This window comes from Durio zibethinus, chromosome 21 (genome assembly GCF_047325235.1).
Source record: "Durio zibethinus cultivar Kanyao isolate XHJ-2024 chromosome 21, ASM4732523v1, whole genome shotgun sequence".
Lineage (NCBI taxonomy): Eukaryota > Viridiplantae > Streptophyta > Magnoliopsida > Malvales > Malvaceae > Durio > Durio zibethinus.
Genome location: NC_143182.1, coordinates 8,567,355 through 8,593,705, shown reverse-complemented (window position 1 = coordinate 8,593,705; position 26,351 = coordinate 8,567,355). Strand labels below are relative to the sequence as shown.

Here is a 26,351-nt window from a genome sequence, read left to right as displayed (position 1 = left end):
AATAATTGAGTTTTTATTTGATATAAGAATCGAACTTATTTTTATATATTAGTCGAGTTTAATCAAATAAATTTGAATAGTTCGATTTTTATCTTTAGTCAAATTTAAGTTAAAAAAATAAAACTCGATATAATTCAAATATCAAATTTTGAGTTAAATTCAAATTTAATATTATATCGGTTCAAATTCGATCGATTACAATTATAATCAAATCCCCTGTATGATTGAAAGAAAAAAATAAGTACAAAAATTTTAAAAATGAAAAAAAGGTAAAGTAAAAATAAGTTATGTAATTTAAAAAATATTGGATAGTTCTTTTAGTTGAATGTATGAATAATTTTTAAAAACTAAATAAATTTAAAATTTAAAAATTTCATTGTAAATAACAATTATTTATTTATTTTATATGGGTTGTTTTTGTTTAGTTTAATACAAAAATACTAAAGATTAATAAAAACATATTCTTAATTTTTTTTTTAAATGTAACCTAGATGAATTTAAGTTGTATCATTTATAAAATAAAAGCGAATTTGAAGAAATTTTGAAGATTGAATTGTCGAATTAGGTTCAACTTTAAAAAAAATACATAAATTAATATCATATCGAAATTAAATCAGATCTGTGGATATTTCTATTTACATATCATAAAAACGAAATTTTAAATACTTTTGGTAGGTCATATATAATTTTTTTGGTAATTTGCAGGCTAATGTATTTGGGCGTTTTTAGCTGTCCAATATAACAAAAGTATTATTTCTCTTTTTCTTATTTGGTAATGCCGAAAGGCACGTATTAATCTTTATAATTTGTTTAAAAAATATTTATGACAAATGCTATTTTATCATTTTGATGAATAGAGGTTTATTTATATTAGTATAAAATTAACTTAATTTTATATAATTTTATATTTTATATTTGATTTATATTTTACTAATAAAATCATTAAATTTTATATTTTATTCACTTAAATCATATATGTTAAATTTTAATTTTCTTTTAACATGTCTAATTATTTGTTTGACAATAACAAAATTTAAATTGTTAATATATATTAAAAAGTTATTGTTTTTTTATTGAAATGATACAAATTCATAGACTTAAAATTTTGTTTATAATGAATACAAGCAAATTATTAAATTTAACGATGGATTCAAAAAAATATTAATAATATATAAAATTATTAAAAATAAAAAATAAAAAAATTTAAGAAATTATTTTTTTTTTGAAAAAAAAAATCTAGTAACTAATAAGTTGGCATTCGATATAAGAGAAGAAAGGTACATTCTATACAATTTAATTGATTGCAATCACTTTACAGCATTTGGTTAATAATATTATTGGCAATAAAAGTTTTGCAATGATAATCATTTTGCCGGTACACATCGTAACCATATTGCAACTACAAACCTATGCAGAGTTACTTTGTTATTATTTGGTGAAGTCTTATATATATATATATATATATATATATCTAAAATATTCTTCTAACTCGGACCATTAGAGAAATGAAAACTTTTCTTCTTTTTTTCCCGATTAAAGTTAGAGATGACAACGGAAAGAGATGGGATGAGTTATTGCTTGTATCAAATTTGACTTTTTTTATTTTAAAAATATTTTAATCCTATGATTTTTTTATTTTTTATATTTAAATTTAATTTAATATTATGTAAAATTATATAAAATTTGATTTAACTTTAATAAAATATATATAAAATATAAAATTAAATAATTAATTAAAAAATAATCATATATATATATATATACATCAAATCAAATCAAGATAAAAAATACTTAAAATCCGATTTTAATTTTACTTTACAATTATCTAATCCAAAAACCAACTCTAAAAAACTGAATCAAATTAAAATTCATGGAATACGAATTCATCTATCATCTCTAACCATACCCCGAAATCTAAGTACTCCATTGAAGTCCCATCGCGCCGCCTCCACTCCGCATTAAAGCCCCATAATTGCTATCGCCTCCGCATATTTTGTCGTATATCAGCCACTTATGTACTAATCTTCAATTTTTTTTAATGTTCTATTATATAATGCTGGTGTCGGTCTTGAATGCATGCTGCTTTACTTGGTGGCTTTATTGCCTTGCCGCTTTGCTGTTATAGGAAATTAATTGCTTTTAAACTCTGTACGAATCATGTGATACAAGTAAAAAGGTCAGGAACTAGATGGATTATAAAAAAAAATAAAAATTATTATTTTATTATTTAAAATAAATAATAACGTAGACACACTATTATGAAATTATCGTTTAAATTAAATATTATAATATAATTATTTTGATGCATAAAAGTAATTTAAAAAATTTGCACTACATTTTCGATAAAATGCTAATTTACCAAACACTATTATATTACATTCTTTGATTTTAATAAGCATTTTATCATTATACAAAACGCTCTTGCAATGTTATTTTTTGCACATTTGTAAGATTAATTTTTGTTTGTTTTTCGTTTTCGAGAAATCTGGATCAAAACAAATTTTTTGCCACATCTGGATCCAAACTTTAGTCAAGATCAAATAATAATAAGTCTAAGCAAGAGAGGAGTCGATGAAAATAGGCCCAATACAAAATGGCCCACATCCAAAATTCAGTAATATATAATATAAAGAAAAGGCGGTTTAGGAAAAGTATCCTTGAAATCGGACGGTGAAGACGAGATTACTCCCACACGTGGGAATCAAATTTTCCACAAATCGAAGGGCTGGAAATTGGCATCCAGCTAATTAATCACAACAGTAATATCAACTAGTATTAAATTTTTTTGTTTATTCCGATTGGTGGTTTGTCGAGTCTTTCACATATCCATTGGCTCACGACACAGCTCTTTCTTTCTTTTTCTAGTCCTTTCACATCTTTCGCCAAGTGTACTCCTTTCTTCTTCACAGAAAAATTCAATTACCTTATTCGTTCCTCTTTTGCCTCAATCGAGGTAATTTTTCCCTTATATTTCTTTCAATCAGTTCATTTATTTAACCCTAATTTTGTTGTTTTAATTGTTTAATTGATTTATCTATCGCTTGAATCTTTCAGGGCTTAACCTTTGCTGATCCTTGTTTGGTTTCCGAGAATCAACCATGACTCATATCCTTCTAATTTTCTTGACTATTGAAAAGTTCGTGATTTTTTGGGATTAATTGAGAATAAAATAATTGGGTATTTCTATTTTTGTTGATTCTTTAACAAAAGCTAACGCGGTAACCAGAGAGACCGAGATCGCGAAAGGGCTCAAGCCAGATCTACCAACAAAGGCAACAGTGCCAAGGACGATGGTTTAACCCCCGAACAACGCCGTGAAAGGTTTCCTTTGTTTCTATTTTTTAAAAAATTCTTAATTTTGTAAAATTCAGTCTAATTTTGCTTTTTTTTTTTTATTGTTGTTGTTCTTCTGATTTTGGTAATTGTGTCCTTTTGAATGGGTAGAGATGCAAAGGCCTTGCAAGAAAAGGCGGCAAAGAAGGCGGCTGCTGGAGGAAACACTGCGGGCGGTGGTGGTGGAAGTAAAAACAAGAAATAATGATGTAATAATGGTGAGATGATTTAGCGTGGAGGGTAAAGATAGTGTTATCAATTATTATGTTGATTGGGGAATCGGATCTTTGGGTTTCTTGTTTGTTTTCTGAGTCTTTGCCTATGTCGTTTTAAAGTTAAAAAACTATTGAGGTGCTTGCTTAATTGGCATTGATGTTGACTCTTAAATGTTCTATCTGATTTGGAATGGGATTGATTTCCTATGTAGCATTATACAATTCATGTTTAATTTTTTTTTAACTGTAATTATCGATTCCCCGTTAATCAATCCCCTTTCTGTTTTGATCATCTTGTTGGTTTTACTGTTTTCCCTTTATTTGCATAGTGCTGACTGCTGATATGTAATTCTTTTGGGATGGTTGGGGCATTGAGGCTGAATTTTACTGTTAAAGTTGTTTGTATATTACTTTAAAATAGCTACTTATGGAGAAATTATGGATAAATGCTTTGTAATTTCCACAGGATTATGATCAATAAACTGTTTTTGATGACAGTGAACTGATTAGTTTTGTTTTGGAGAGTAGAACTTCTGTATTTGGATACATTTTCTCTTCTCCTTGAAACAGATTGATCCTTTATACAATTTCTATTTTTCTAGCAGTTGGAAATCAAATTCAAGTGTTAAAATCTAGTTTACTACATATGCTGGCTTTAGCGTGCTTGCTAGGTCACATAATTGAAACATATCTCCATGTGCTTTATCTCCTATTCGGTTTGACTCTACTTTCTCAATTTGTTGTTATGGTCATGACGGCCTGGCTGCATATCAAGTATCATTGTGTCATCTTGTTCAAGAATTAGCTAAGTTTGAGCATTGGTCATAAGCTTTGAGATTGATGAGAATTACATATCTGTGTAACCAGTGTCCATCTGTGGCCTATTCGGTAGTTTTATTGACTCCTTTGTAGTTCTGAAATGGTTGCATCCGGTAATTGAGAATCGATAAGCAGGACAGGTTTTGCTTCTCAAGCATATACTGTTCTTGGTTTTCATCATCTGGTTTTACTATTTTGATATATCTGCAAATATTTCCTATTTAGAGCTGTATGATTCTGTCATCGCTGTTCTTGTGTTTGTGGTTACTGTGTTATAAACATGTCATCCCGACCAATACAATCTATGTTTTTATAAAAACTTGCTATTGGTTAATGAAACACTCGACTGTCTAATCATGCAGTTGCGTGTGCTTGTCCGAGCTTTTTGTGTGTTTCTACTTCACCCAAGTCCCTTCGTCTAGGGGTTGTGATCATGTCCTTGTGGCCTTTTGCCAAGTTGGCAGTCCCTTAATTTTATCATGATGCGCAAAAAATTAGAGGTTGGTGAAGGTCAAGGTTACCTACTCTTATAGCGTCTAGATTTCCTTAAACAGTCTTCTGTGTCACCTTTGTCTGTCATTTTGCTTTGCTTGTGGCGTTCATTTCTGGTATACTGTGACACGGTTGTTAATCTTTTGCGTTATTGGTGTACTGGGACATAGTGAACCTGTCTTGTTCTGTCTGCAATGTATCACCGTATTAATATTTTCGACAGAAGTCAATCAGGATAATGCTGTGAAAAGTTTCCGGTCAAACTGCCAATTGTGACACCCTCATAACATCAGCTACAGGAAAATATTGTAATCCTCGGTCAGAGTTTAACTTGTAGTTGTATGGGCATGGCATTTACAAGCATTTAAATTTCTTCAATTTCAACAACAATAAAAAAAAATATTTTTTATATAAAACGATACGAAAATTTGAAATTTCAATTTGTAAGACGTCATCACTTAAAATGTTTTGCATAAATTAATTAAATTTAATTTAAAAATATCAATCTATAACAATATATTAAAATTATTTTCAAATGTGAGATTCCTCAAATCTAAAGATATCTAAGATGAAACATAAAAACTGATTAGATGGTTAATTAATGTATAAAATAAATTAATTGGAGGTGATCTGAACAACGAACTTTTTGTCTTTGTTTTGGACGCATGTCAACCAAAATTTTTTTGTTTTTTGTTTTTTTTCTAATTTGGTATTTTATTTTTATTTTTTTGTTTTCGTTTTCGTTTTCATTTTAGTTTATTTTTTATTTTTTATTTATTGCTTTTCTTATTTATTTGTTTATTTTTATTTATATACATATTACAAATTTTATATAAACAATATGTTTTAATCATTTGACAACATAAAAAAATCTTAAAATATGTGTTAGATAAATAAATTTGTAACATTTTTAATAATTATATTTATTTATTTGTATCATGTAAATTTAAAAATAGAAATAAATGAAAAATTTTTCAGTGATGAAATTAAAAGAAAATTTTAAGTGGTGCTTGAAATTCCTAGATGATGAATTTTCTTAGAACCTTTCCAAAAGTGTTTGAAAGATTTGGAAAGAATTTCAATAAATATATTTTATTTTTATGTTAATAAAATATTTAGTAAAATAAAAATAAAACATTTTTGACACAATTTAAAATTAATTGGATGACATAATATTTTCAGGAAAATAAATAGATTTATTGAATATTTTTGAAGTTAGAAAATTTTCTCGAAATTTATCAAAATATTATAGAAAATCTAAAAACTTTCTAATATTGTAAATAATATAATTTAATTAAAATAAAATAACATTTAGATAATTCTTTTTTAGGATAATATAAGATTAATTGGTATATTTTTGGATGGATGTTATAAGGATGTTAATATCTTATCTACATATAGATTAATCAATAATATATAATAAAAGTTGATCCCAAGTGGAGATTACTCTAAATTAAAGGGTAGCTTACAATATAGCTATAAAATTACGTTTCATTGGTTGATAAAAAAGTTTAATAAGTTATTGGGTATGGCATGTCATAGTGTGTTGGATTTTAATTGGATTGAAATATGATGAGTTAAATTTTAACTAGATTTTGAAAGATAAATGTTGTGTTTGTCCAATGTTAGAATGTAATTATTCATAATAAATACATAAAATATAATAATAATGATAAATATAAACACAAAATGATATAAAAATAAAAAAAATAAAAACTAAGTTACTTTTCTTTTGCTTTTTTTTTTTAAAATGTTTTTATAAAAAAATTTATAATCTACAAAAAGTAAAAAAAAATCATACATTTTCATTAAATAATTAATAAAAAATACAACACTTGTAACATAATATGAAAAAATAATAAAAAATAAAATCATAATATATAAAATAATATATAAAATTTTAATTTTAATATTTTTATATTAAAATAATTAGTTTGTGGGGACTAATTCTCTATATATATATATATATGTATGTATTAATTATATGTTAACATTCGGTTTCAACTGAGTGCATGGGTGAATTGTGCCCAAGAGGGCGATGGCTCAAGATCAAACACCATCTGTAAATTAGGCCTTTTAATAAGTTTTAATTAGCCCAGCCTATTACTATTAGTCCAAAAAACCCAAATACCTGGTTTAAGGAGCCCGTAGAAACTCCAACTTAAATATCTGGTCCTCAAACATTCAGAAAAGAAATCTGGATGGCGACACTCTCAAGTCACCGCTATGCATTTCCTCCTCCTGTCAATCGGCTAACGGCGCCTAACCTTAAGCCCATCCGGGTTTCGACCGTATCCGCCTCCAAATCCGAAACATCTGCTTCAAACAAAAATGCAGAAGAGGAAACGAGAAGCTTAACAGTGACTGAGAGAAGAAGAGAAAACAGAGGGCTCGTAAATGCAGATGAGCTGAAGCAGAGAGAGGCAAGGGAGAGGCGAGAGGAGGTGAACAGGAAGATAGCTTCAAGGAAGGCTATTTCTGTCATTCTGCGGAGAGAGGCCACCAAAGCTTTGATTGAAAAGAAGAGAGGACCCAACAATTCCAAGAAGTTGCTTCCTAGGACTGTGCTTGAAGCCCTTCATGAGAGAATCACTGCTTTGCGTTGGGAGTCTGCTCTCAAGGTTTTTTTTTTTTTTTTTCTGTTTTGCTTTTATTTTTATTTGATTAAGATTTCGAGTTTTCATCTTGGTCTTCATTTCTGGAGATATGATTTTTTTGGTGGGTACGTTTTGCTGATGGGAAATTCTGAATATTGTGTTTTAGCTTTTGGTCTTTTTTTTTTTTATTGAGTGACAGAATGTATTTGATCTTTTGCCTTTCAAAAGAAAGAAAGAAAGAAAGAAAGTGTAAATAAAAGATAAAAAAATAAAAAAAATTATTTTGATTGCAAAATACATGTATTTTTTTTCCCTTTTATAGTACATAAAAATTATATTCATTTTTAATCGAGTTACAAAGTACTTTAAGTGCCTGCAAATAATTTACGGATGGGAATCATGCTCTATATCCAATTAAATTTTGATTTGGCTCAGTCATCATTGTAAGTTCTATATGTCAAGAAAAAGAAGGGCACCTAAGTATTTAAAAAAATATTTTGTAGTCTGGGATTCAATTTAATTTTGGAATTATTTTCAACTTTGAGCTCTTGCTTTTCCATATATGGTTGTCAGTGTTCTCTAATCTCTATTCCTTTTCATTGTTATCTTTAGAAACAATTTTAGCTTTCTGGAGCGCATACTCAAATAATACCAGTGTCATCTCAAGGTTTTGTATCTCTATTTTTTCAGGTTTTTGAGCTACTACGGGAGCAGCTTTGGTACAGACCCAACGCTGCTGTATACGTCAAGCTTATTGTCATGCTTGGGAAATGTAAGCAGCCTGAAAAAGCACATGATCTCTTTCAGGCTATGATTGATGAAGGTTGTGTTATGAACCATGAAGTCTACACTGCCCTCTTGTCTGCCTACAGTAGGAGTGCTCTTTTTGATAAAGCATTTTCCCTTCTGGAGGAGATGAAAGACACTCCTAATTGTCGTCCTGATGTGCAGACTTACTCAATCCTCATTAAATCATGCCTGCAGGTTTTTGCCTTTGACAAAGCACAGGCTCTGCTTTCTGACATGGCAAGTCAGGGAATCAGACCCAACACGGTTACATACAACACCCTTATTGATGCCTACGGCAAAGCAAAAATGTATCTTGTTAATCCCTCACAATCATTTTAGGAATGCTCCATCTGGTTGCCATGATTATATGCAATAGAGTAGTGTAAATCAAAACTTTTTGATGATACACGGATCTGCACAATAAAGAAAATAGGCTTAGAATTTGTGACTAGATGGAGCGATTGAAGTTCACTTACAGGGAAGTAACTCATTATTTTCATTTCCTGGAAGGTTTCAAGAGATGGAAATGACACTCGTGGAGATGCTTCGGGAGAAGGTTTGTCAACCGGACGTTTGGACGATGAACTCCACAATAAGAGCCTTTGGTAGCAGTGAGCAAATTGAAACAATGGAGAAGTGCTACGAGAAGTTTCAGAGTGCTGGTATCCGGCCCAACATTAAGACCTTCAACATTCTGCTAGATTCATATGGGAAAACTGGAAACTATGAAAAGATGAGTGCTGTGATGGAATATATGCAAAAATACCATTACTCGTGGACAATTGTTACCTACAACGTGGTGATAGATGCCTTTGGAAAGGCTGGTGATTTAAAACAGATGGAGTATTTGTTTAGGCTAATGCGGTCAGAGAGAATCAAGCCTAGTTGCGTCACCCTTTGCTCTCTGGTAAAGGCTTATGGTCAAGCAGGAAAAGCTGAAAAAATTGCCGGTGTGTTGCGGTTCATTGAGAATTCGGATGTAACATTGGACATTGTGTTTTTTAATTGTCTGGTGGATGCTTATGGTAGGATGGGGTGCTTTGCAGAGATGAAGGGGGTGCTTGAAATGATGAAGCAAAAAGGATATAAGCCTGATAAGATTACATATAGAACCATGATTAAGGCTTACTCGATCGGTGGGATGACCAGCCATGCAAAGGAGCTTCGGGATCTTGTTGAGTCGGCAACAGGTGCTCCTTTGGGGATGCCAAAGCCCGATTTCCAGAAACCAGAATATTACAGGTCACATATCCCTGACCCTAGCCCTGAGATCTAATTTGTATTTTTCGTTTTTATCTTATGTTGTAAATGTATATCAGCAAAATGAGAGAAATGAAATAAAAAAGTTTGCTAACTTGCGTTTATGTTTCTGTTGTAGATACCTTATCGTTACTATCTATCCCTGTTTCTACTTCCAATACTTGAACATGATAATTCGTGTTTTCACGTTGTATCTCGAGTTGTGATTGATATATATAATAATATGAATTATTAAAATACAAATACGTCATGAATTATAAAACGTGTATAAATTTTAAACACAAACATGATACATTTATTATATGTGTTACATGCGATACGATACGATTAATGTATGTATAATAAATTTATTTAAATATGACATAAATAAACGTGAATAATACAGATATATGTGAATAAACATGATTAATACGAATATATACAAAAAAAATTAAAATAATAAATAACTATAATCTATAAATCATTTATAACTTAATAAAGTTAACATATTACTTACATATTAAAAAGAATAAAAAAAATTGGATACCCATATAATATGTATTTAATATATATATATATTAAATTTTAATACATATTACATAATTATATTAATTCTTAGTATCAAATTCAAAATGATAAATTATTAAAGATTAAAAAATAAAAAATTATGTATAGAACTAGTATTAATATTTATATTATTAATAAAACAAATAATTTTATAATAATTATTAAAGAACTATCATAATTAAATGTATAAAATAATTTTTATATGGTATTGAAAAGTTAATTAAATACCATAATAATTAAAAATTTTAAAATTAAAATAATCTATATATATTTATATTAAATTAAAATAAATATAAAAAAAGTGTCAAATATGTTAAATATGTACTCGTATGATAAAATTAATTAAACGTATTTTTTGTGTCGTGTCATATATTAAACACGTATTTGTATAACACATTTTATCTAAATGTGTTTTTCGTATCTTATATATGTTTAGACATGTCAATATGTATAAAACACAAATTGTGTTGTATCAAAATTCATATTGACACAAATAAATATGAAACATATTTTTTAAAAATATATCGTATTTGAAATTATCAGGTTTATCAATACTCACAAAAAGTCTTCAAAGTAATTAAGGTTTTTCTTGATAGAAAATATGAAAAGAGGTGTACATAAAAAATTTGATAATCCAATAACTAAAATTTGTAATCATTTTTAGATTAATAAGGTTTTTATCTTTTATCTTTTTCCGTCCTTTTTATCTATCAAAGCCTAAAGCTTCAGCAACTAACCAAGAAAAGCTGTGCAATCGATAAGAAATTTCATCTCCATCAGTATTCAGCATGGCTAATGATTTGTGTAATAAATAGTTGCTCAATATCATGTGACATGTTTGTTTACCATCTACTGTGAACATAACTAAGAATGAAACTCGTCCAAATATAAAGAGTGCTTATACCTTGCTCGTCTGAAAAAGTGAAAAAGCCGTGCAGAATTAGCTGTATGTTCCTCTAGCTAGAAGGAGAGGATTTGTTCATCTCTCTTGTAAGGTATTATGAAATGTTGATAGTAACTTAGAACACATTTTTTTTTTTTTAACAGAATAAATCGTATTTTAAGATAAAAATATTACAAATATTAAAATTTGAATCTTAAATTTATTTGTTTGGTTTTTCGAATCTTAAAATTAGTATATTCTTTTAAATTTTTTTGGAAATTAGATTTTAATATATTCATTGATATTATATGAAAATTTAGGGTAGAAAATCATTATTTAAACTAAATAGAGTAATAGTCAAATAGACAAACTCTTTTTATGGGCAAGAAAGAAATTAATAGCCGAACGAAAAAGCCCAAAGTGGAGCAAAAACCGGGAAGCCCTTTTAGAGTCGTCGTCCTCCTCAGGTTAAAACCCAAGCCCACTACTCACTGGGAGGAGTCGCATAGTAACCCCGAAAAGCAGCCAAGCCAAACAAAACCTAAACACTGAAAAAAGCCTAAAAAAAAAAAAAAACACCAAAAAAACCAAATTTTTTTGGAGAGCGAAAACGAAAAATATTACACAAAGGGCTCTTAATAGAGAGGGACTCGACAACGAGTTCATGGCTTGCATTTGCAGGGAGGTGTCGTATTTTAGGGTTAATTCATGTCGTTTTGATTGAGGTCAAAGACGTTGAGGGAGGGTTCGAAGCTTCAAAACCCTAGGAGAGAGATAGAGAGGTAACGAGAGTGTTAAAAAGAGCGGGAACGTTTCAGGTGTTCTCCGGTTTTTTTCCCCTAGCTCCCAATTGTTCGACTCCCTAACCCAATTTAGGTTTTTTTCGTGCTAAATTTTTGTTTTGGAAAACCTAGAATTTGAGTAATGCTTGCAATTAGGGCACAATTTCCGTGATTCAATGCGTTTAGGGTTTCCGTTTGTTTCTCTTGTGGTATTCTATACGCATTTGGATTGAATGCTTGTGGATTTACGTGGTAAGTGGTCTTCTTATGTGTTTATTTGCATCAATTAGATGTTAAATGCCGGGGAAGCTCATTAGGCTCACGTTGCGTTGTTTAGCTACTGATTTTCGACTTCTAGTGGTTATTTTCCTGGAATTTGAAGAGAATTTCTGGTGCCAAGCTCTTTGCATGCTATCATTTGCTTCTATTTGTTTGCATATATGATATACAGTATGCCTATTGGGTGGCGGTGATAGAATCTTAAATTACTATAATTCAGCATTGCTTTTGGTGTTCCAATTAATGGCGGGCTACGCTGGCCATGCATTTCCTTTATCAAGCTTTTTAACTGTCCAAAACTTAGTGGCAACCTCTCCCCATGCAAGGTTTTTTTTTTTTTTTTTAAATCAATATAAGATGGTGAGATGAGTGAACTTTTATTGGTTTTTGAGATAATTTGGTTATATTCAGTTGCTGTGAAACTACCGTGCAGGAGTAGGAAATTAAGATGTGAGAGATATGCAATCAATGTGTCATTGATGATCTATTTATGTGACTCCTTTTTTCACCTTCTGGCAACTCATTGTGGAAAAGAATAAAAAAAAAAAAAAGTAGGAAACACCTTTATTTGCCGGAAAGTAACTCATTTGGAATAGTATTACTGCTCCTTACTCTAGTTCAAGTCATTCTATGCATGCGTTTTGTTCTTTTCCAGGAAAAAATTTTCTACAGTGATCCTTCTTATGGTAAACAATGTATGCGCACTGCATTCATAATTCTTCTCTTTCATGTATTGTTGTCCATTTGTTGGGAGTTTCTACCCTGTTTTTTGGTGTTGGTTTAATACATATCTGAGCTTCTGGAAAACTTCCTATTTTTTGATTATCTTGAGTGAGTTTGATGATAAGAGTTTGCAATCGAGTTTGTACAATTTTGAGTTGTTACCATCTTGAATCTTTATTGAATGAAGTAAATTATATTAATGTGGCTATGAAGGTGTCTGCATTGCAATGAGGGGAAAATACTTATCATTGTTGTTTGTTGCTTCTTTTCAATTTATTATTTGCCTTAGTTTCTATTTATTCTAGTTGTTATTCTGAGTTTTTCTTTTCCATCTTTTTTCAAACATCTTTTTTAGGTATTCACCAATATCTTCTTTTTGCATCAATGGGAAAGGCCAGCCTGTAGACTTTTAGGTAGGGATGCATGGATGTAACTCAGGATCTGCTCTCTTAGTAAATGCTGAGGTTGATTCCATGGGAGGGGTTGTTGACAGCGGAGTTGGGATTGGTGTCAAAACCTCTCCGCGCAGAGCAGCTATTGAGAAGGCTCAAGCAGAGCTTAGGTGATACTTACATCCGCTTTTGTTCACTCATATCATTTTAACTTTCCAGAATAATGCACTTGTTTCACATCTCTAAGTGCAGGCGACTTATTTTCTTTTATTTTTTTACTCTTGTCTATAACAGGCAGGAGTATGATGTTCGCGAGGAAAGGAGAAGGGAACTAGAGTTTCTTGAGAAAGTAAGCATTTTTATCTTCTCTTGCTATTTTGATTTCTTATAGATTATTATTCACCATAAAACACATTGCTGTCAGGGTGGCAATCCCTTGGATTTCAAATTTGGCAATGCAGCTTCAGTTAGTGTCCAGTCTACTTCTCTCACTGATCAGCAAGCAGAACATTTTGTTACCAGGTATATTCTTTTTACTGTTGTTTGTTACGTAACTATGGTTGTAAATTGTATTGGAGTAACTAGCTGATGCTTCCCTGTCCATTATTATTACAGTGAAGCAAAAGGTAGTTTTTCACTGACTGCCTCACCTCATGGTGATTCTGTAGAGAGTAGTGGTAGACCAGGGGTTCCTGCAGTTTGTGAACCCAATAGTGCTGATAATCTCTTACTTTTTGATGGTGAAAATGAGTTTCCTGAAGGTGAAAGGAAGCCTACGCATCCTCGTAAGAGGAATACTGTTGTTCCATCAGAGCAATCTTCTCAGATGGATGGGACTCAAAATGCCAAGGAATCAGAAGATTCTGCTATTTTTCGCCCATATGCTCGAAGGAACAGGTCCAAAATAAATCGAGATGGGGCTCGATCAAGTTCAACAGATATGGTTCAAGGTCGAGGTGGTCATGGCTCTTCTTTACCTGCTCGTGTAGCATCAAAGGATGTGAAGGCTATGACATCTGAAACAAATAACCAAAAGGACAAGAACATACCCTCTGTTAATACCACAAAACCTGCAACATCAAATGGTGATTTGGCTTCAAAGTTGATAACTTCTGATAATCAGTTGAATATGGAGTTGGATGGTGGGCAGGGTGCTGAAGAAACAACTGACCCATCAAAAGGTGATCTATCTGAAAGCAAGGTTGATGTTACAGTTTCAAAAAGCTTGATAGATGACCTGCCTAATGAATCTGCTCAAGTGGAGGCTAATAAATGTCCAGTTAACTTGTCTTTTGAGGAACCTGATCTTGTCGGAGGGAAGGAGCAGGTGGTTTCAACTGGTCTTCAATGTCCACCTGGTACAGGTGCAACAAAAGCTGAAAATGAAACTAGTTCTAATCAGCTAAATGGGCTTGGTGATGCTAAAAGTGATCAGAAAAACATACCAAATGAAGGGCAAAATAGCAGTGTGGCAATGGGGACGAAGGGATTAGATTCGGTGTCCTCCTGCACTCAAAACGGCTTAAGCTTAGATGTAAATAATGATAATGATGTGTGTATTAATCCTAAAAATGTTGATTCTAATGGAAAGCTCATGGAGCAAACATCAGAAAAAGATGAGTTGGTAAACATAGCTGTTGGTGAATTGGCAAAAGAAAACAATGAGATCAAGGCTGTTGATAATGGTGCTATTTTTCTTGATACTTCTGTGAATCAAAATCACTCTCTGAATGATTCTATTGTCAAAGTCGAGGAAGAAAATAGATCTGTATTTCACAATGAGGCGAGTTGTCCTTTCAACAATGGGGCGCAACAAAGCATTCATGCTTTATCAGAAGCTGATAGGAAAGTTAGTACTGTGCTGGGTGATAATTCTAACTCCAACAAGGAAAATTTTTCTGCTAGTAGGCCTCAAGGTACAATGGATAACAATATTTGTGAGATTGCTGAGACAACTTTGTCTGGAAGGACCTCTACTGCTAATGCTGATACTGAAATTAGTTCAGATAATCATATGAAAGTGGCGGACAAGGCACATGAAGATTCCATCTTGGAAGAGGCACGGATTATAGAGGTGGTTTTATCTTTTTGATGGATATATGCACAGTGATTTCTTAAATTTAGATTTAAGTTTTTTGTCTTTAAAAAACTTAAAAGGTCTGGTATTATGGTAAACAGGCTAAGCAGAATAGGATTGCAGAGCTATCTGTTGGTACCTTTCCTTTGGAGAATCGCCGAAAATCTCAGTGGGACTTTGTCCTTGAGGAAATGGCATGGTTGGCAAATGATTTTGCTCAGGTATTATTTTATTAGAGAATATAAATTAAATTCATCTTATGCATTCTTCTTGTTCTTTTTATTCCTTCTTGTTGAGAGCTTTTTTATATATCAGCTTTACTTAGCTAGTGTACCTGTATATGAAGTTGGCTAGATAACATAATTGACAAAATTTTCATATTAGCTTCCTTTTTTTTTTGTTGTCTTTTATGTACTTATAGGAGCGCCTTTGGAAGATGACTGCTGCAGCTCAAATATGTCGACGTGTTGTTTTTACTTTGCGATTGAAATTCGAAGAACAAAATCAGCATCGGAAACTTAAAAGAGTAGCTTTAACCATTGCTAATGCTGTTATGGACTTTTGGCATTCAGCAGAGGTGCTTCTAAATAGTAAGGTTGCAAGTTTTGGTCCAAAAAACTGTAGCCATGATTTGGTGGTATCACAGGCTAGTGAAGTTCTTAAGAAGACTGCTGAACTTGATATGGTACTGGTATATTATGGGACTTTTATTGGTCTTTACTTTTAATCAGTTTACGCATTTCTTTCTATGTGATGACAGTGATGATTATAATTTTTTATGTTTAATTTTCTTATTTAAGTTTGGTGGTCATTTCTTCTATATTCTTCAAAGTCAATTACTGGTGTTTATGGTTATTCTTGTTGATTATCTGCTTATAAGTTCTGTTCTTCAGTAAATGGTATCTCTAATTTGCTGTGAAAGTAATTTTACTTGATCTGGGAGGAGTTGACTTATTTTAAAAATGTAGAGAAGATGTTACAGAGATCTTAGGTATTTATATGGATTGTAGTCTTCTTTTAATTGTAACCTTTTTGGATCTTAATTGTGATTTCTAGTAAATATGATTTCCATGGTCTGGAGTTGTGGGATTATTTGATGATTGAGTTCATAGGCACTGGATGATTAGTTAAAATTTAATTGAAAATGCATAAAGGCCTTTGAATTCCAGAACTAGAATCCAGAATATCCACTTGAATGTTGGATTTGAGTTATAGCTCTAGAGCTGTTTGGGCTCTTTCTCCTTGCCTTCAGTTCCTTTCTCTTGTGAAAATTGCTGAATACTTCATATTTATGTTCTAGATTGTATCAGATCCTTGAAATATTGTACCTCATGTCTTATCTTTGGGTGCAAAATGTTATGGAGCAGGATATGAATAAGGAGCAGCAGCAGCACCACCCTGGAAATAAGTATGAACTTGCTATTCAGGCATATGCTCTTAGATTTTTGAAGTATAGCAGCTCCCCTGTTCCATCACTTCAAGCTGAAGCACCAGCAACTCCAGACAGGATGTCTGACTCAGGCATGATGGACATTTCTTGGGATGAACACCTAACAGAAGTATGGCTTAATTTTTTCTTAGCTTTTCGGGTTTATTTACACATTATTGTTGGGTTTTGAATATAGAGTTTTGATCTATCTCTTTTAATAGGTTGTATCTGTTTAACCATGCATGCTCAGTTCTGGAGTTCTTATCTTGTTCTGTTTACATTCTTTGCTCAAACTTTTTATGTACTTTATTTTCAGGAAAGTCTCTTCTATGCAGTTCCTTCAGTTGCTATGGAAACCTACCGAAGATCTATTGAATCTTATTTGGTACAGACAGAGGTAAGTGTTGGTCTTTTAATGAGTTTATACATGCCCTTTCTGTTTGATTCCCCTATATTTAACAAGGGAGAGTATTTTATAAAAATCTGAAGAACAGAGTACTGGAATGATGTAATTCGTCTGAAAATACATCAGTGAAGTTATCATGGTGAACATATATACATTTACAATTCTATGCTAATTTGCCTGAGTGCAGCTGTTGGAACTTTTCTGCTAAATCTTGCTTATTATTGAACCTTTTTCAGAAAACTGGGAGTAGCGTGCAAGAGGAGATTGAAACATCTGTTTATGATGCTGGAGCTGGTAATCATGACACCTTTTTTTTTTTATTTTATTTCTTAGTCGTTGAATAGTCTTCTATTCCTTACAACATCTTTTTCAAATTCAGAGTTTGGATATGATGACTTTGTGTATGATGAGGATGAAGGAGAAACAAGTACGTATTATTTGCCTGGAGCCTTTGAAGATAGCAAACCATCAAAATTAAACCAGAAGCGGAAGAACCCAATGAAATTATATCCTGCAATACCATATGAAATGGGTGCTGATTTGCCATATGGAAACTGTTCTCAACAGTCCATGTTGATAGGTAAAAGGCCTGCCAGTAGTCTAAATGTCGGTCCAATTCCAACGAAACGTGTACGTACTGGTTCCAGGCAGAGGGTCTTAAGTCCTTTTAGCAGTGCAGCTGCTGCTGGGGGTTTACAGGCTCCAACAAAAACTGATGCTTCCAGTGGAGATACTAATTCTTTTCAGGATGATCAGAGTACTTTGCATGGAGGATTCCAGATCCAGAAAAGCATGGAGGTTGAATCAGTTGGGGACTTTGAAAGGCAGCTACCATATGACTGTGCAGAAACACCAACAAAACCTAAAAAGAAGAAAAAACCCAAGAACTTCGTACGTAGGAATTCTTCTGTATTAAATGACACGGGTTTGTTTAAGCCCTGGAATGGTATGGGATAGTTTCCTTATTTGCCTTCATAGTTTCTAAAGGTGCCTGAATTGTGTTTTTGGTAGGGTTCTGCATACGATCATGGTTGGCAGCTGGAATCTACAGTTCATAATGAACAGGTGAATTTTGTTATCTTTATCATTCCAAGTTCCTTATCTTGATATTGATTAACTTTTTTCTTTTATTTTGCTTCATTATTTTCTTCCTATTTTAAAAAAATTAGTATACTCATTTTATCGTTAGGAATTTTAAATATTTTCTGCCTGGATGAGTAAATACTTTTTTTAGGTTCATGTGTGTCTTACTCTTGAAAGTGTAATTTTACTGAGCATGAGATTGATTTTTCAAAGGTATTACGGGTTCTTAAGTTGATTTCCGAATATCCTCAGTTGGATTTGTTCAATTTTCTTGATTAAGGAAACTTTTAAAGCTTTAAGGTCATTTTAGTATTTTCAATTTTACATCAGACCAAGTAGTACGCAGACGAAATTGACATCCTGCTTCCCATGATAGATATGAGAGTATCATATCTCATAAGTTTGTTATGCAGCATTGAACTTTATCTGCATGTTCTTTTGTTCTTCTCTTGTGTTTGCCAATTTTTTTTTTTTTCTATGTGCTTCTTTTGCAGAGGGAGTATTCCAAAAAGAGACCGAAGAGTCATCGTTTTGGTTCTAGTGGGACTAGTGGTAAAGCTCTTTTCTTCTCATATTTGATTTAATTGTTGGTTACTTGGTTGGATATATCTATTTTATGTTGTGTTCTTCATCCTTCACGTTGTCAATTGTCTTTTTAATAGTTTTATATGGGCAACATAATTCCAAGAAGCCAAAGATTATGAAGAAACAGTCAGATAACGCTTTTGACATTGCTCCAAGTGGATCTATTCCTTCACCTGTAGGGTCCCAAATGAGTAATATGTCCAACCCTGGCAAAATTATTAGAGTAATTCATAGTCTTGACAGAGGTAGAAAAGCCAAAACACCTAAGGTATTTTTTTCTTCACCTGTTTGTTGAGAGTCTGGTTGATCATTTGCTTCGTACTTGTCTTAGCTCTGGTGTAATTATTAAAACCATGTAAACTTCTTTCAGATGTCTGCTGGTCAGCCTGGTTATGGTAGTCCCTGGTCATTATTTGAAGATCAGGTTAACTCTTGTTATTTTTTTGTGAAATTATTCTTCAATTGCTGTTAGCATTTCAACCAGGTCCTTGAGATGTTACTGTATTTATGCTCAGGCACTTGTTGTCCTTGTACATGACATGGGTCCAAATTGGGAGCTTGTAAGTGATGCCATCAACAGTACCCTTCAATTTAAGGTTAGTGCATGTGCAAAGTGTCTATACAAACATATTCTGTTATGTAGGGTTTCCTTCTAATGTGTTTCAACTAATTCTAAATTACCACTAATGATGTGTCTATTGCTCTAAAAGTCCTACTTGTTCTTTCATTCGTCTATAATTTCTTTCTATATGTACAGCAGCCTTATATTTGTCTTGTCGCCCTCACCTTGCTCCTCCTTCCACTTTTAAACTTTCTCCATTGGGCAATAATCTCATGAACTTTTCAACATGTACAGTGCATATTTCGCAAGCCTAAAGAATGTAAGGAACGCCATAAGATTTTAATGGATAGGAGTGGAGATGGAGCTGACAGTGCTGATGATTCAGGGTCTTCTCAGTCATATCCGTCCACATTACCTGGCATTCCAAAGGTTCTCTCTCTTCCCAAAAGCTAGTAGATTCATATTTTTGTTAATGTATTCATTGGGGGACATTTTTCATGAAGCTAATTTTATCATCTATGATTGGCTTCTACTGCTTTATTTCTTGCAGGGAAGTGCCAGACAGTTGTTTCAATGTTTGCAAGGGCCGGTGGAAGAGGATACTCTTAAGTCTCATTTTGAAAAAATTATACTTATTGGCAAGAAACTGCACTACCGGCGGACTCAGGTACATTTGTGAATTTTTGAGTACATTTATCTAATCTCTAGAGATCTTGGCATGTTTGTAGCTTTAAGCACAAATCGGTCTGGTTTAATCAACTAGTTGAAGGTAGTCTTTTTGGTATCTTCAGTAATTTCAATTTTGCAATTTCTTTTATGAGTTTGATGCAAATTCTGACTATGGACATTTTAAAAAGACTTTTGTGCATTATTAATTTAATTTCTGAAGGTGCATGGAACTTGATTAAAATATACTAGGTATGCCGTACTCCTGCCTTTTTGAAATATTTGAATCTATGCTTCAAGGAAATAGGTTAACTGGCACTATGCAGGATACTATTTGTTATACAAATATGCCACTTGATCAACAGCAGTGTACTGTCATCCTTCTTTTGAAGTAAAGAATTATGTGGATGATGTTTCGCATCTTGTAGTTGGGGTTGTTTGTGCCCCGAGACTGAAATGAAAATACTGAATTTCCAGAAAACTATTTGAAAATTATGAAATGAGCAGACCGGTAGTCCCATTATCCTCTAACTGCAACTTCGTTAAAATGTTTCCATTAACACTTCTCGGATAAGCTGGAAGAGCAATAAAAGAAGTGTTCCATTGGTTGAAGGTGACCTCTTCTCTGCTTCCACTCATAGAATAGAGGCTTTAGAGGCTTGCTCTGAATCCATTGTATCCTTTGCATTTTTTGCTACACTTCGTCTGAGCCATTCATGTAGCGCCTGAGTAGTAGTATAAAACATTATTAAATAGTGATATACTAGTTGAGTTACACAATTAAAGGAGATTTTGGAATTTTAGATTTACTTTGAAAACATTGAATTAGCTGTCTTTGAACTTGAGATGTTGTACCCCACTGTATGATGCTCTTTGTTTAACATCAGATTGTGCTCTTAAAAGAATTTTCAAATTAAATTTCCACCTAAATTTATTGTCCTGTCAGAGAATTTTCACCTTTTGTTTCTCAATTGTGTTATAATTCAGTGGTGTGGCAAAAAGTATGGAGTTGAACAAAACCTACAGTCATAGTACTTGAAAGCATCCTAAATTCTCTTTGTTTCATTCACCTTGATTCTTCGGACTTTCCTGACTTGTCCTTTCTTTCTTCTTATGTATTGTAAAGCATGATAACCAGGATCCGAAGCAGATAGTGCCAGTCCACAATTCTCATGTTATTGCTCTTTCACAAGTCTGCCCAAATAACCTAAATGGAGGGGTCCTAACGTAAGCTTTTCTGTCCCATTTTAATTAATGTTTTAGCTTGTTAATTCATTCATCTTTATTATTTTTTCGTTGTTCTTGCTATTATATTGTTGCCTTTATCGCAATGCACTGCAATATCATTTTTATTTTTCATCATTTGGATAAAGGCCTCTTGATCTTTGTGATGCCATTGCATCAAGCCAAGACGCACCCCTTGGATATCAAGATTCTCATGCTAGTGGTTTAGCAATATCGAATCAAGGAGCTGTGGGATCAATGCTTCCTGCCTCTGGAGCAAATTCATCTCTGCAGGGATCTTCTGGCATGGTTCTTGGCAGTAATCTATCATCACCGTCTGCCCCACTCAATGCATCTGTGAGGTATTAAGCTAATGTGTAGCTTGCATTCTCTATGTGTGCATACTTTCACATACTAATGTCACAAATTTTGGGTCATATTTGCTCTCAGGGATGGTAGATATGGTGTTCCAAGAACATCTTTGCCTGCTGATGAGCAGCATAGAATGCAACAATATAATAAAATGTTATCTGGCAGGAATATTCAGCAGTCCAATTTGTCTCTCCCTGGGGCTGTTTCTGGATCAGATCGCGGTGTTCGTATGCTATCAGGTGGAAATGGTATGGGCATGATGTGTGGGATAAATAGAAGCATGCCAATGTCAAGGCCAGGCTTCCAAGGAATGGCATCGTCGGCAATGCTAAATTCTGGCAGCATGCTCTCCTCCAATATGGTGGGAATTTCAAACCCTGTAAATATGCACTCTGGACCAGGTTCTGGTAAAGGAAACTCGATGTTGAGGCCTCGGGACACCATGCACATGATGCGTGTAAGTTATTTACTTTTCAAACAGCAGCATGATTTAGTCTATGCTTCAACATACTATTGCGGTTTAGGCTTCTTATTTTATTCCATATAAATCGTTAATTGTTATATACCAATAAATCAGCATGGATATTTCCCCCAATGATTAACGTATATTATTGCTGATGCCAGTTTCAGAATGCGGGGACTTCTTTTTTTTTTGGATAAATCAGATTTGTATTCATTTAAAGCATTAGGCAAGCCTGCTACAAAGTGAACAATCTGCATATTGCAGTATTACAAATTAGAACTAACAATAACATCAACAGCAAAGAAAACAAAACAAAACAAATTGCTAAATAAGCATGTCATCTGCCAATCCCCAATTATGCAGAAGTTTCCTATTTATCCTATCCCCCGCAATACTCCTTAGACCTTGAAGCCTGCATCTAATGACCTTAATTCGATTAATGAGAGCTGAATCAGAATTAGCTCTGCTGCCATGAAGGCTTCTATTTCTCTCATTCCAAACAAAATAAAGATAGGCACTCCACGCTAATCTGAGAATAACTGCAATCAAAGCCTTCCCCTTGAGCTTTCGCTGCACCCATCTAAATTCAGAATGCGGGGACTTCAATCCTACATGTTCTAATCATATGGCTTTTCATTGTTAATTATGGAGAATTCTATTGGAAGTGTAAAGAAATAGATGTTCATCAAATGCTTTGTGATAGTTTATTAATCTTGTAACTTTCAATGACTGAGGATTACTTGCTGCAAAAAATCACATCAAAATTTTCCTTTACCTTAGTTCTTTGGCTAACAAGCAGAAAGAATGAACTGTGGATATCTTAATTATCACTTTCTTTAGATGTAACAACTTTCAATTCTGGAATTTAATATAGGCTGGATAATAGGGTTTTGTAGACCTCAATGCCTTAAAGTTGGATGGCATTGTGGCTGATCGACAAGCAATTTTCATTCTGCAATCAATTGTTGTTATGTGAAACCTTTCTTTAGTATTGATTTTGATTAACTATTATTCTCATCTCTTAAGCTTGAGTATTCCTCTTGGAATAGAAATGTGGTTGATTTGGCATTTGTGTACTTTATTTAAAGTTACATTGAACTTCTAGATAATCAATGACTTTGAACACTATAATTCTTGTGCATTATGGTGATGTACAACGACTTTCAAACTAAGATGACTTTCTTTTTTTCTTTTTTTGTTTGATAGCCTGGCCACAATCCAGAGCATCAAAGGCAATTAATGGTACCTGAGCAGCAAATGCAGGCTCAAGGGAACAGCCAGGCAATTCCTGCTTTCAATGGGTTGAGTTCTGCTTACCCTAATCAATCAACTGCACCACCTGTTCAGTCGTCTCAAGGTCATCCCCAGCAGCAGCAGCAAATGCCTTCACAGCAGTCTCATATGTTGAGCAACTCTCATCATGCTCATCTTCAGGGTTCCAATGGGTCACAGCAGCAAGCATATGGCATGCGCTTTGCTAAAGAATGGCAAATGCAGCAGCAGCAGCAGCAGCAGCAGCAGCGTCTTATGCATCAGCAACAGCCACAGCAACAGTTTGCTGCATCTAGTGCTTTGATGCCACAAGTCCAACCTCAGACCCAACTTCCCATATCTTCTTCTCTCCAGAATAGTTCTCAGATTCAATCTCAAGCTTCTACTCAGCCAGTGTCACTCCCCCCTCTAACACCATCTTCACCAATGACTCCTATGTCATTGCAGCACAAACAGAAACATCATTTGGCCCCTCACGGGCTTGGTAGGAATCCCCAACCTGGTGCTAGTGGGTTGAACAATCAGATAGGCAAGCAACGGCAGCGGCAGCCCCAGCAGCAGCAGCAGTTTCAACAATCTGGCAGGCACCATCCTCAGCAACGGCAACAAACACAGTCTCAACAGCAAGCTAAACTTTTGAAGGGAGCTGGAAGAGGGAACATGCTGGTGCATCAGAACCTTTCTGTTGATCCTGCTCATCTGAATGTCCTTAACATGGCCCCTGGGAACCAAGCTGCTGAGAAAGGAGAGCAAATGATGCACCTGATGCAAGGTCAAGGCTTGTATTCTGGGTCTGGTACGAGCCATGTTCAACCATCTAAATCTCTAGTTTCTTCTCAGTCTTCAAATCATTCCCTGCCACAGCAAAAGCTATTTTCTGGGGCAGCAACCCCTTCTACAAAGCAACTCCAGCAGATGGCTTCCCTTTCTGATAATAGTTCTCAAGGTCAGGTGTCCACAGTGCATTCTGGTCATACACTATCAGCTGTGCATCAATCCATCCTGCCAGCAGCTACGGGTCCAAACCACCAGCATTTGCAGCTACATTCACAGGCACACCAAAAGCAGGTTAATCAAAACCAACCTACCAGTCAAAGGATGCTTCAACAGAATCGACAATTGAATTCTGATCCTCCCAGCAAATCTCAAGCTGAGCCAGCCCAAGCTGACCAACAGCCCATGAACAATACTTCACAGATGGGTACAACCACAACCATGGCAATGTCTCAGGCCGCCATTGATTCACCTAACAGCACTGTATTGGTTGTTTCTCCTTCTGTTGGTTCTCAGTGGAAATCATCAGAGCCAGTGTATGATCCTGGTATCCCAAATACGGCCACTCAAGTGGGACCCATAGGAAGCCTTCCTCTTACAAATTCAGCTGGTCGCGATCCAGTACCTTCTGTCAGCCAAGGGTTAGGGCAGAGACAATTATCAGGTGGCTTACCCCCTCATGGAAATAATGCTGGGGCACAGTGGCTGCAACAGCCACAGATACAACGATCTCCCACACCGCCACCATCTCAACAACATTATCAGCCTCAAGAGCAATTAAAACAAGATCAGCATAATTCACCCCCACAACAGCTGCCATTGCAGCAGCAGTCACAACAGCAAACTCCTCATCTGCAAGCAGTACAGGGCAGCTTTTGTCACAGGCCTTCTAATTCTAAGCTGGAATGAAGCAATCTAGTGGATGGAGCAGTTCCAACAGCAATGGCCCCCGCTAGGATTGGGTTTTCATGCCCTTGTGACAGCAGTGTACAGGTAATAACTATTTACAGATTTAGGCAGGTGTGATATAGTGTTATTATATGATAGGTTGGCGTTACTAGGCAAAATTAATGCATGTAGAATTATGGTACTGTTGTAATATTAGAATGATGATAAATGATACCTCTGTCCCTCTCTGTCTCATTGTTGCTTAATTGGTTTGTTAAAGCTTTTCTCTGACTATTTCCCTCCCAACACATCCTCTCTTGATTGAAGGCCCAAGAAGAACAGCAACAACACACTAAGTCTTATATCTCATATTCTGGGGTTGGCTGTACAAAAAACTAAATAAGAGAATCAAATTAAGTTATAATTTTAATCTTCTTACGCCACTCATTTCTATCAACAACAACCTTTTCATCTAATTCCTTAACCATTGAAAGTCCAAATCTCAAATTATTTATTGATGGTTACTTTTTGTAGCTAGCTGTCTATGGTTGCTTGGCCATGTATACTATTTGGATTGTGCAAACCTGTTGCATTTTCTTTTCCTTTTTGTTCCTTTCTTTGGTATCTAAATTTTCTTTAACTTGAATGGAGAGTGGACACTAATCGGACTGTTGACCTTTATGCAGATGAAGCTGGTTAATCCATTAAGGCATTGCAACGTGGAAAGAGGTGGTTGATATTTGCAGGTTAGAAATACACAGAAAAAGTGTTGGACTTTTTTTTTTTGTTTCTATTTTCTTTTTGGGTTTTGGGGGATTATGTATATTACCACTGGTTTAGAGCATTGGGAAGATGGAGACAGATATAGAGGCCATGTACATAGGTCACATCTCCCTTTTCTTCTACTTTCCTCCCTTCCTTTTCCATGGTCTCCCTGCTCGTGCAGAGGGGCCCTATTTCTTTTTTGCCCCAGTAGATTAGTGCATGAATTATTACCCTTTCAGATCAAGTGGGTAGCAATCATTTTTATGGGCCAAAGCCTTCGGAAATTTTGTGAATATAAGGTTTCTGGTGTACACACTGGTCACTGGTAGTGGAATGAACGGCACCTGTCAACGCCATGGGCACCCAATGAATTTCTGTAATTAGTAACAGTCCTAAGATTTTGATAATGCAACAGCCCTTTAATCACTGCATTCCCTTCATTTCCATTTGCTTCTGGGTCTACAAAAATACTAATCACAAACCTTTTGTTTTTATTACTTGGAAGTATTGTAGTCGAATTTCACTGTCATGTCAAATATCTTACTGTGACATTGATCTGCGTTCACGGTTATGTTTAAGCATACTACTTGAATGGCTCATACATGGAGAAACACTTGATTGTTCAGTTCAGTTAAACAAGGAAATTAAATTAGATAAAATCGCAAGGGCCAAGCA

The 26,351-nt window shown here is 34.0% G+C and overlaps 3 protein-coding genes across 8 annotated transcripts; all 3 read left to right on the top strand.

The window, feature by feature from the left end:
* Window positions 1-2,808: 2,808 nt before the first annotated feature.
* LOC111305410 (uncharacterized) lies at window positions 2,809-3,770 on the top strand. Its single transcript, XM_022902937.2, has 4 exons — window positions 2,809-2,953; window positions 3,055-3,105; window positions 3,216-3,321; window positions 3,445-3,770. The coding sequence occupies exons 2-4, from the start codon at window positions 3,099-3,101 to the stop codon at window positions 3,536-3,538; spliced, it is 207 nt and encodes a 68-aa protein (XP_022758672.2). The 5' UTR covers window positions 2,809-2,953; window positions 3,055-3,098; the 3' UTR covers window positions 3,539-3,770.
* A 3,177-nt stretch (window positions 3,771-6,947) lies between these two features.
* Window positions 6,948-9,609, top strand: LOC111305409 (Pentatricopeptide repeat (PPR) superfamily protein). Its single transcript, XM_022902936.2, has 3 exons — window positions 6,948-7,480; window positions 8,147-8,553; window positions 8,756-9,609. Exons 1-3 carry the CDS (start codon window positions 7,061-7,063, stop codon window positions 9,519-9,521), a joined length of 1,593 nt encoding a protein of 530 aa, XP_022758671.1. The 5' UTR covers window positions 6,948-7,060; the 3' UTR covers window positions 9,522-9,609.
* Window positions 9,610-11,434: 1,825 nt separating this feature from the next.
* Window positions 11,435-26,173, top strand: LOC111305405 (chromatin modification-related protein EAF1 B-like). 6 transcript variants are annotated; one of them, XM_089751014.1, is made up of 23 exons: window positions 11,435-11,716; window positions 13,074-13,280; window positions 13,405-13,459; window positions 13,535-13,632; window positions 13,726-15,184; window positions 15,289-15,408; window positions 15,609-15,872; window positions 16,555-16,746; window positions 16,933-17,013; window positions 17,259-17,316; window positions 17,402-17,913; window positions 18,034-18,087; window positions 18,600-18,657; window positions 18,768-18,958; window positions 19,061-19,114; window positions 19,206-19,286; window positions 19,547-19,681; window positions 19,803-19,919; window positions 21,045-21,145; window positions 21,292-21,504; window positions 21,593-21,971; window positions 23,184-25,016; window positions 25,598-26,173. In XM_089751014.1, exons 2-22 carry the CDS (start codon window positions 13,138-13,140, stop codon window positions 24,930-24,932), a joined length of 6,114 nt encoding a protein of 2,037 aa, XP_089607140.1. In that variant the 5' UTR covers window positions 11,435-11,716; window positions 13,074-13,137; the 3' UTR covers window positions 24,933-25,016; window positions 25,598-26,173. The 6 variants fall into 6 exon arrangements, with proteins under 6 accessions (XP_089607140.1, XP_089607141.1, XP_022758657.2 ...); XM_089751015.1 differs by having other exon boundaries at window positions 11,435-11,968; window positions 21,680-21,971; XM_022902922.2 differs by having other exon boundaries at window positions 11,435-11,968.
* The last annotated feature ends 178 nt before the right edge of the window (window positions 26,174-26,351 follow it).

Coding starts and splice junctions, on each gene's coding strand:
- LOC111305410 (XM_022902937.2), top strand. Junction 3,322..3,444: donor CCCGAACAACGCCGTGAAAG/GTTTCCTTTGTT, acceptor TTGAATGGGTAG/AGATGCAAAGGCCTTGCAAG.
- LOC111305409 (XM_022902936.2), top strand. CDS start 7,061: ATGGCGACACTCTCAAGTCACCGCTATGCATTTCCTCCTCCTGTCAAT. Junction 7,481..8,146: donor GTTGGGAGTCTGCTCTCAAG/GTTTTTTTTTTT, acceptor CTATTTTTTCAG/GTTTTTGAGCTACTACGGGA. Junction 8,554..8,755: donor GCCTACGGCAAAGCAAAAAT/GTATCTTGTTAA, acceptor ATTTCCTGGAAG/GTTTCAAGAGATGGAAATGA.
- LOC111305405 (XM_089751013.1), top strand. CDS start 13,138: ATGCATGGATGTAACTCAGGATCTGCTCTCTTAGTAAATGCTGAGGTT. Junction 17,914..18,033: donor AGAAAAAACCCAAGAACTTC/GTACGTAGGAAT, acceptor TGTTTTTGGTAG/GGTTCTGCATACGATCATGG. Junction 21,505..21,592: donor CCACTCAATGCATCTGTGAG/GTATTAAGCTAA, acceptor ATTTGCTCTCAG/GGATGGTAGATATGGTGTTC.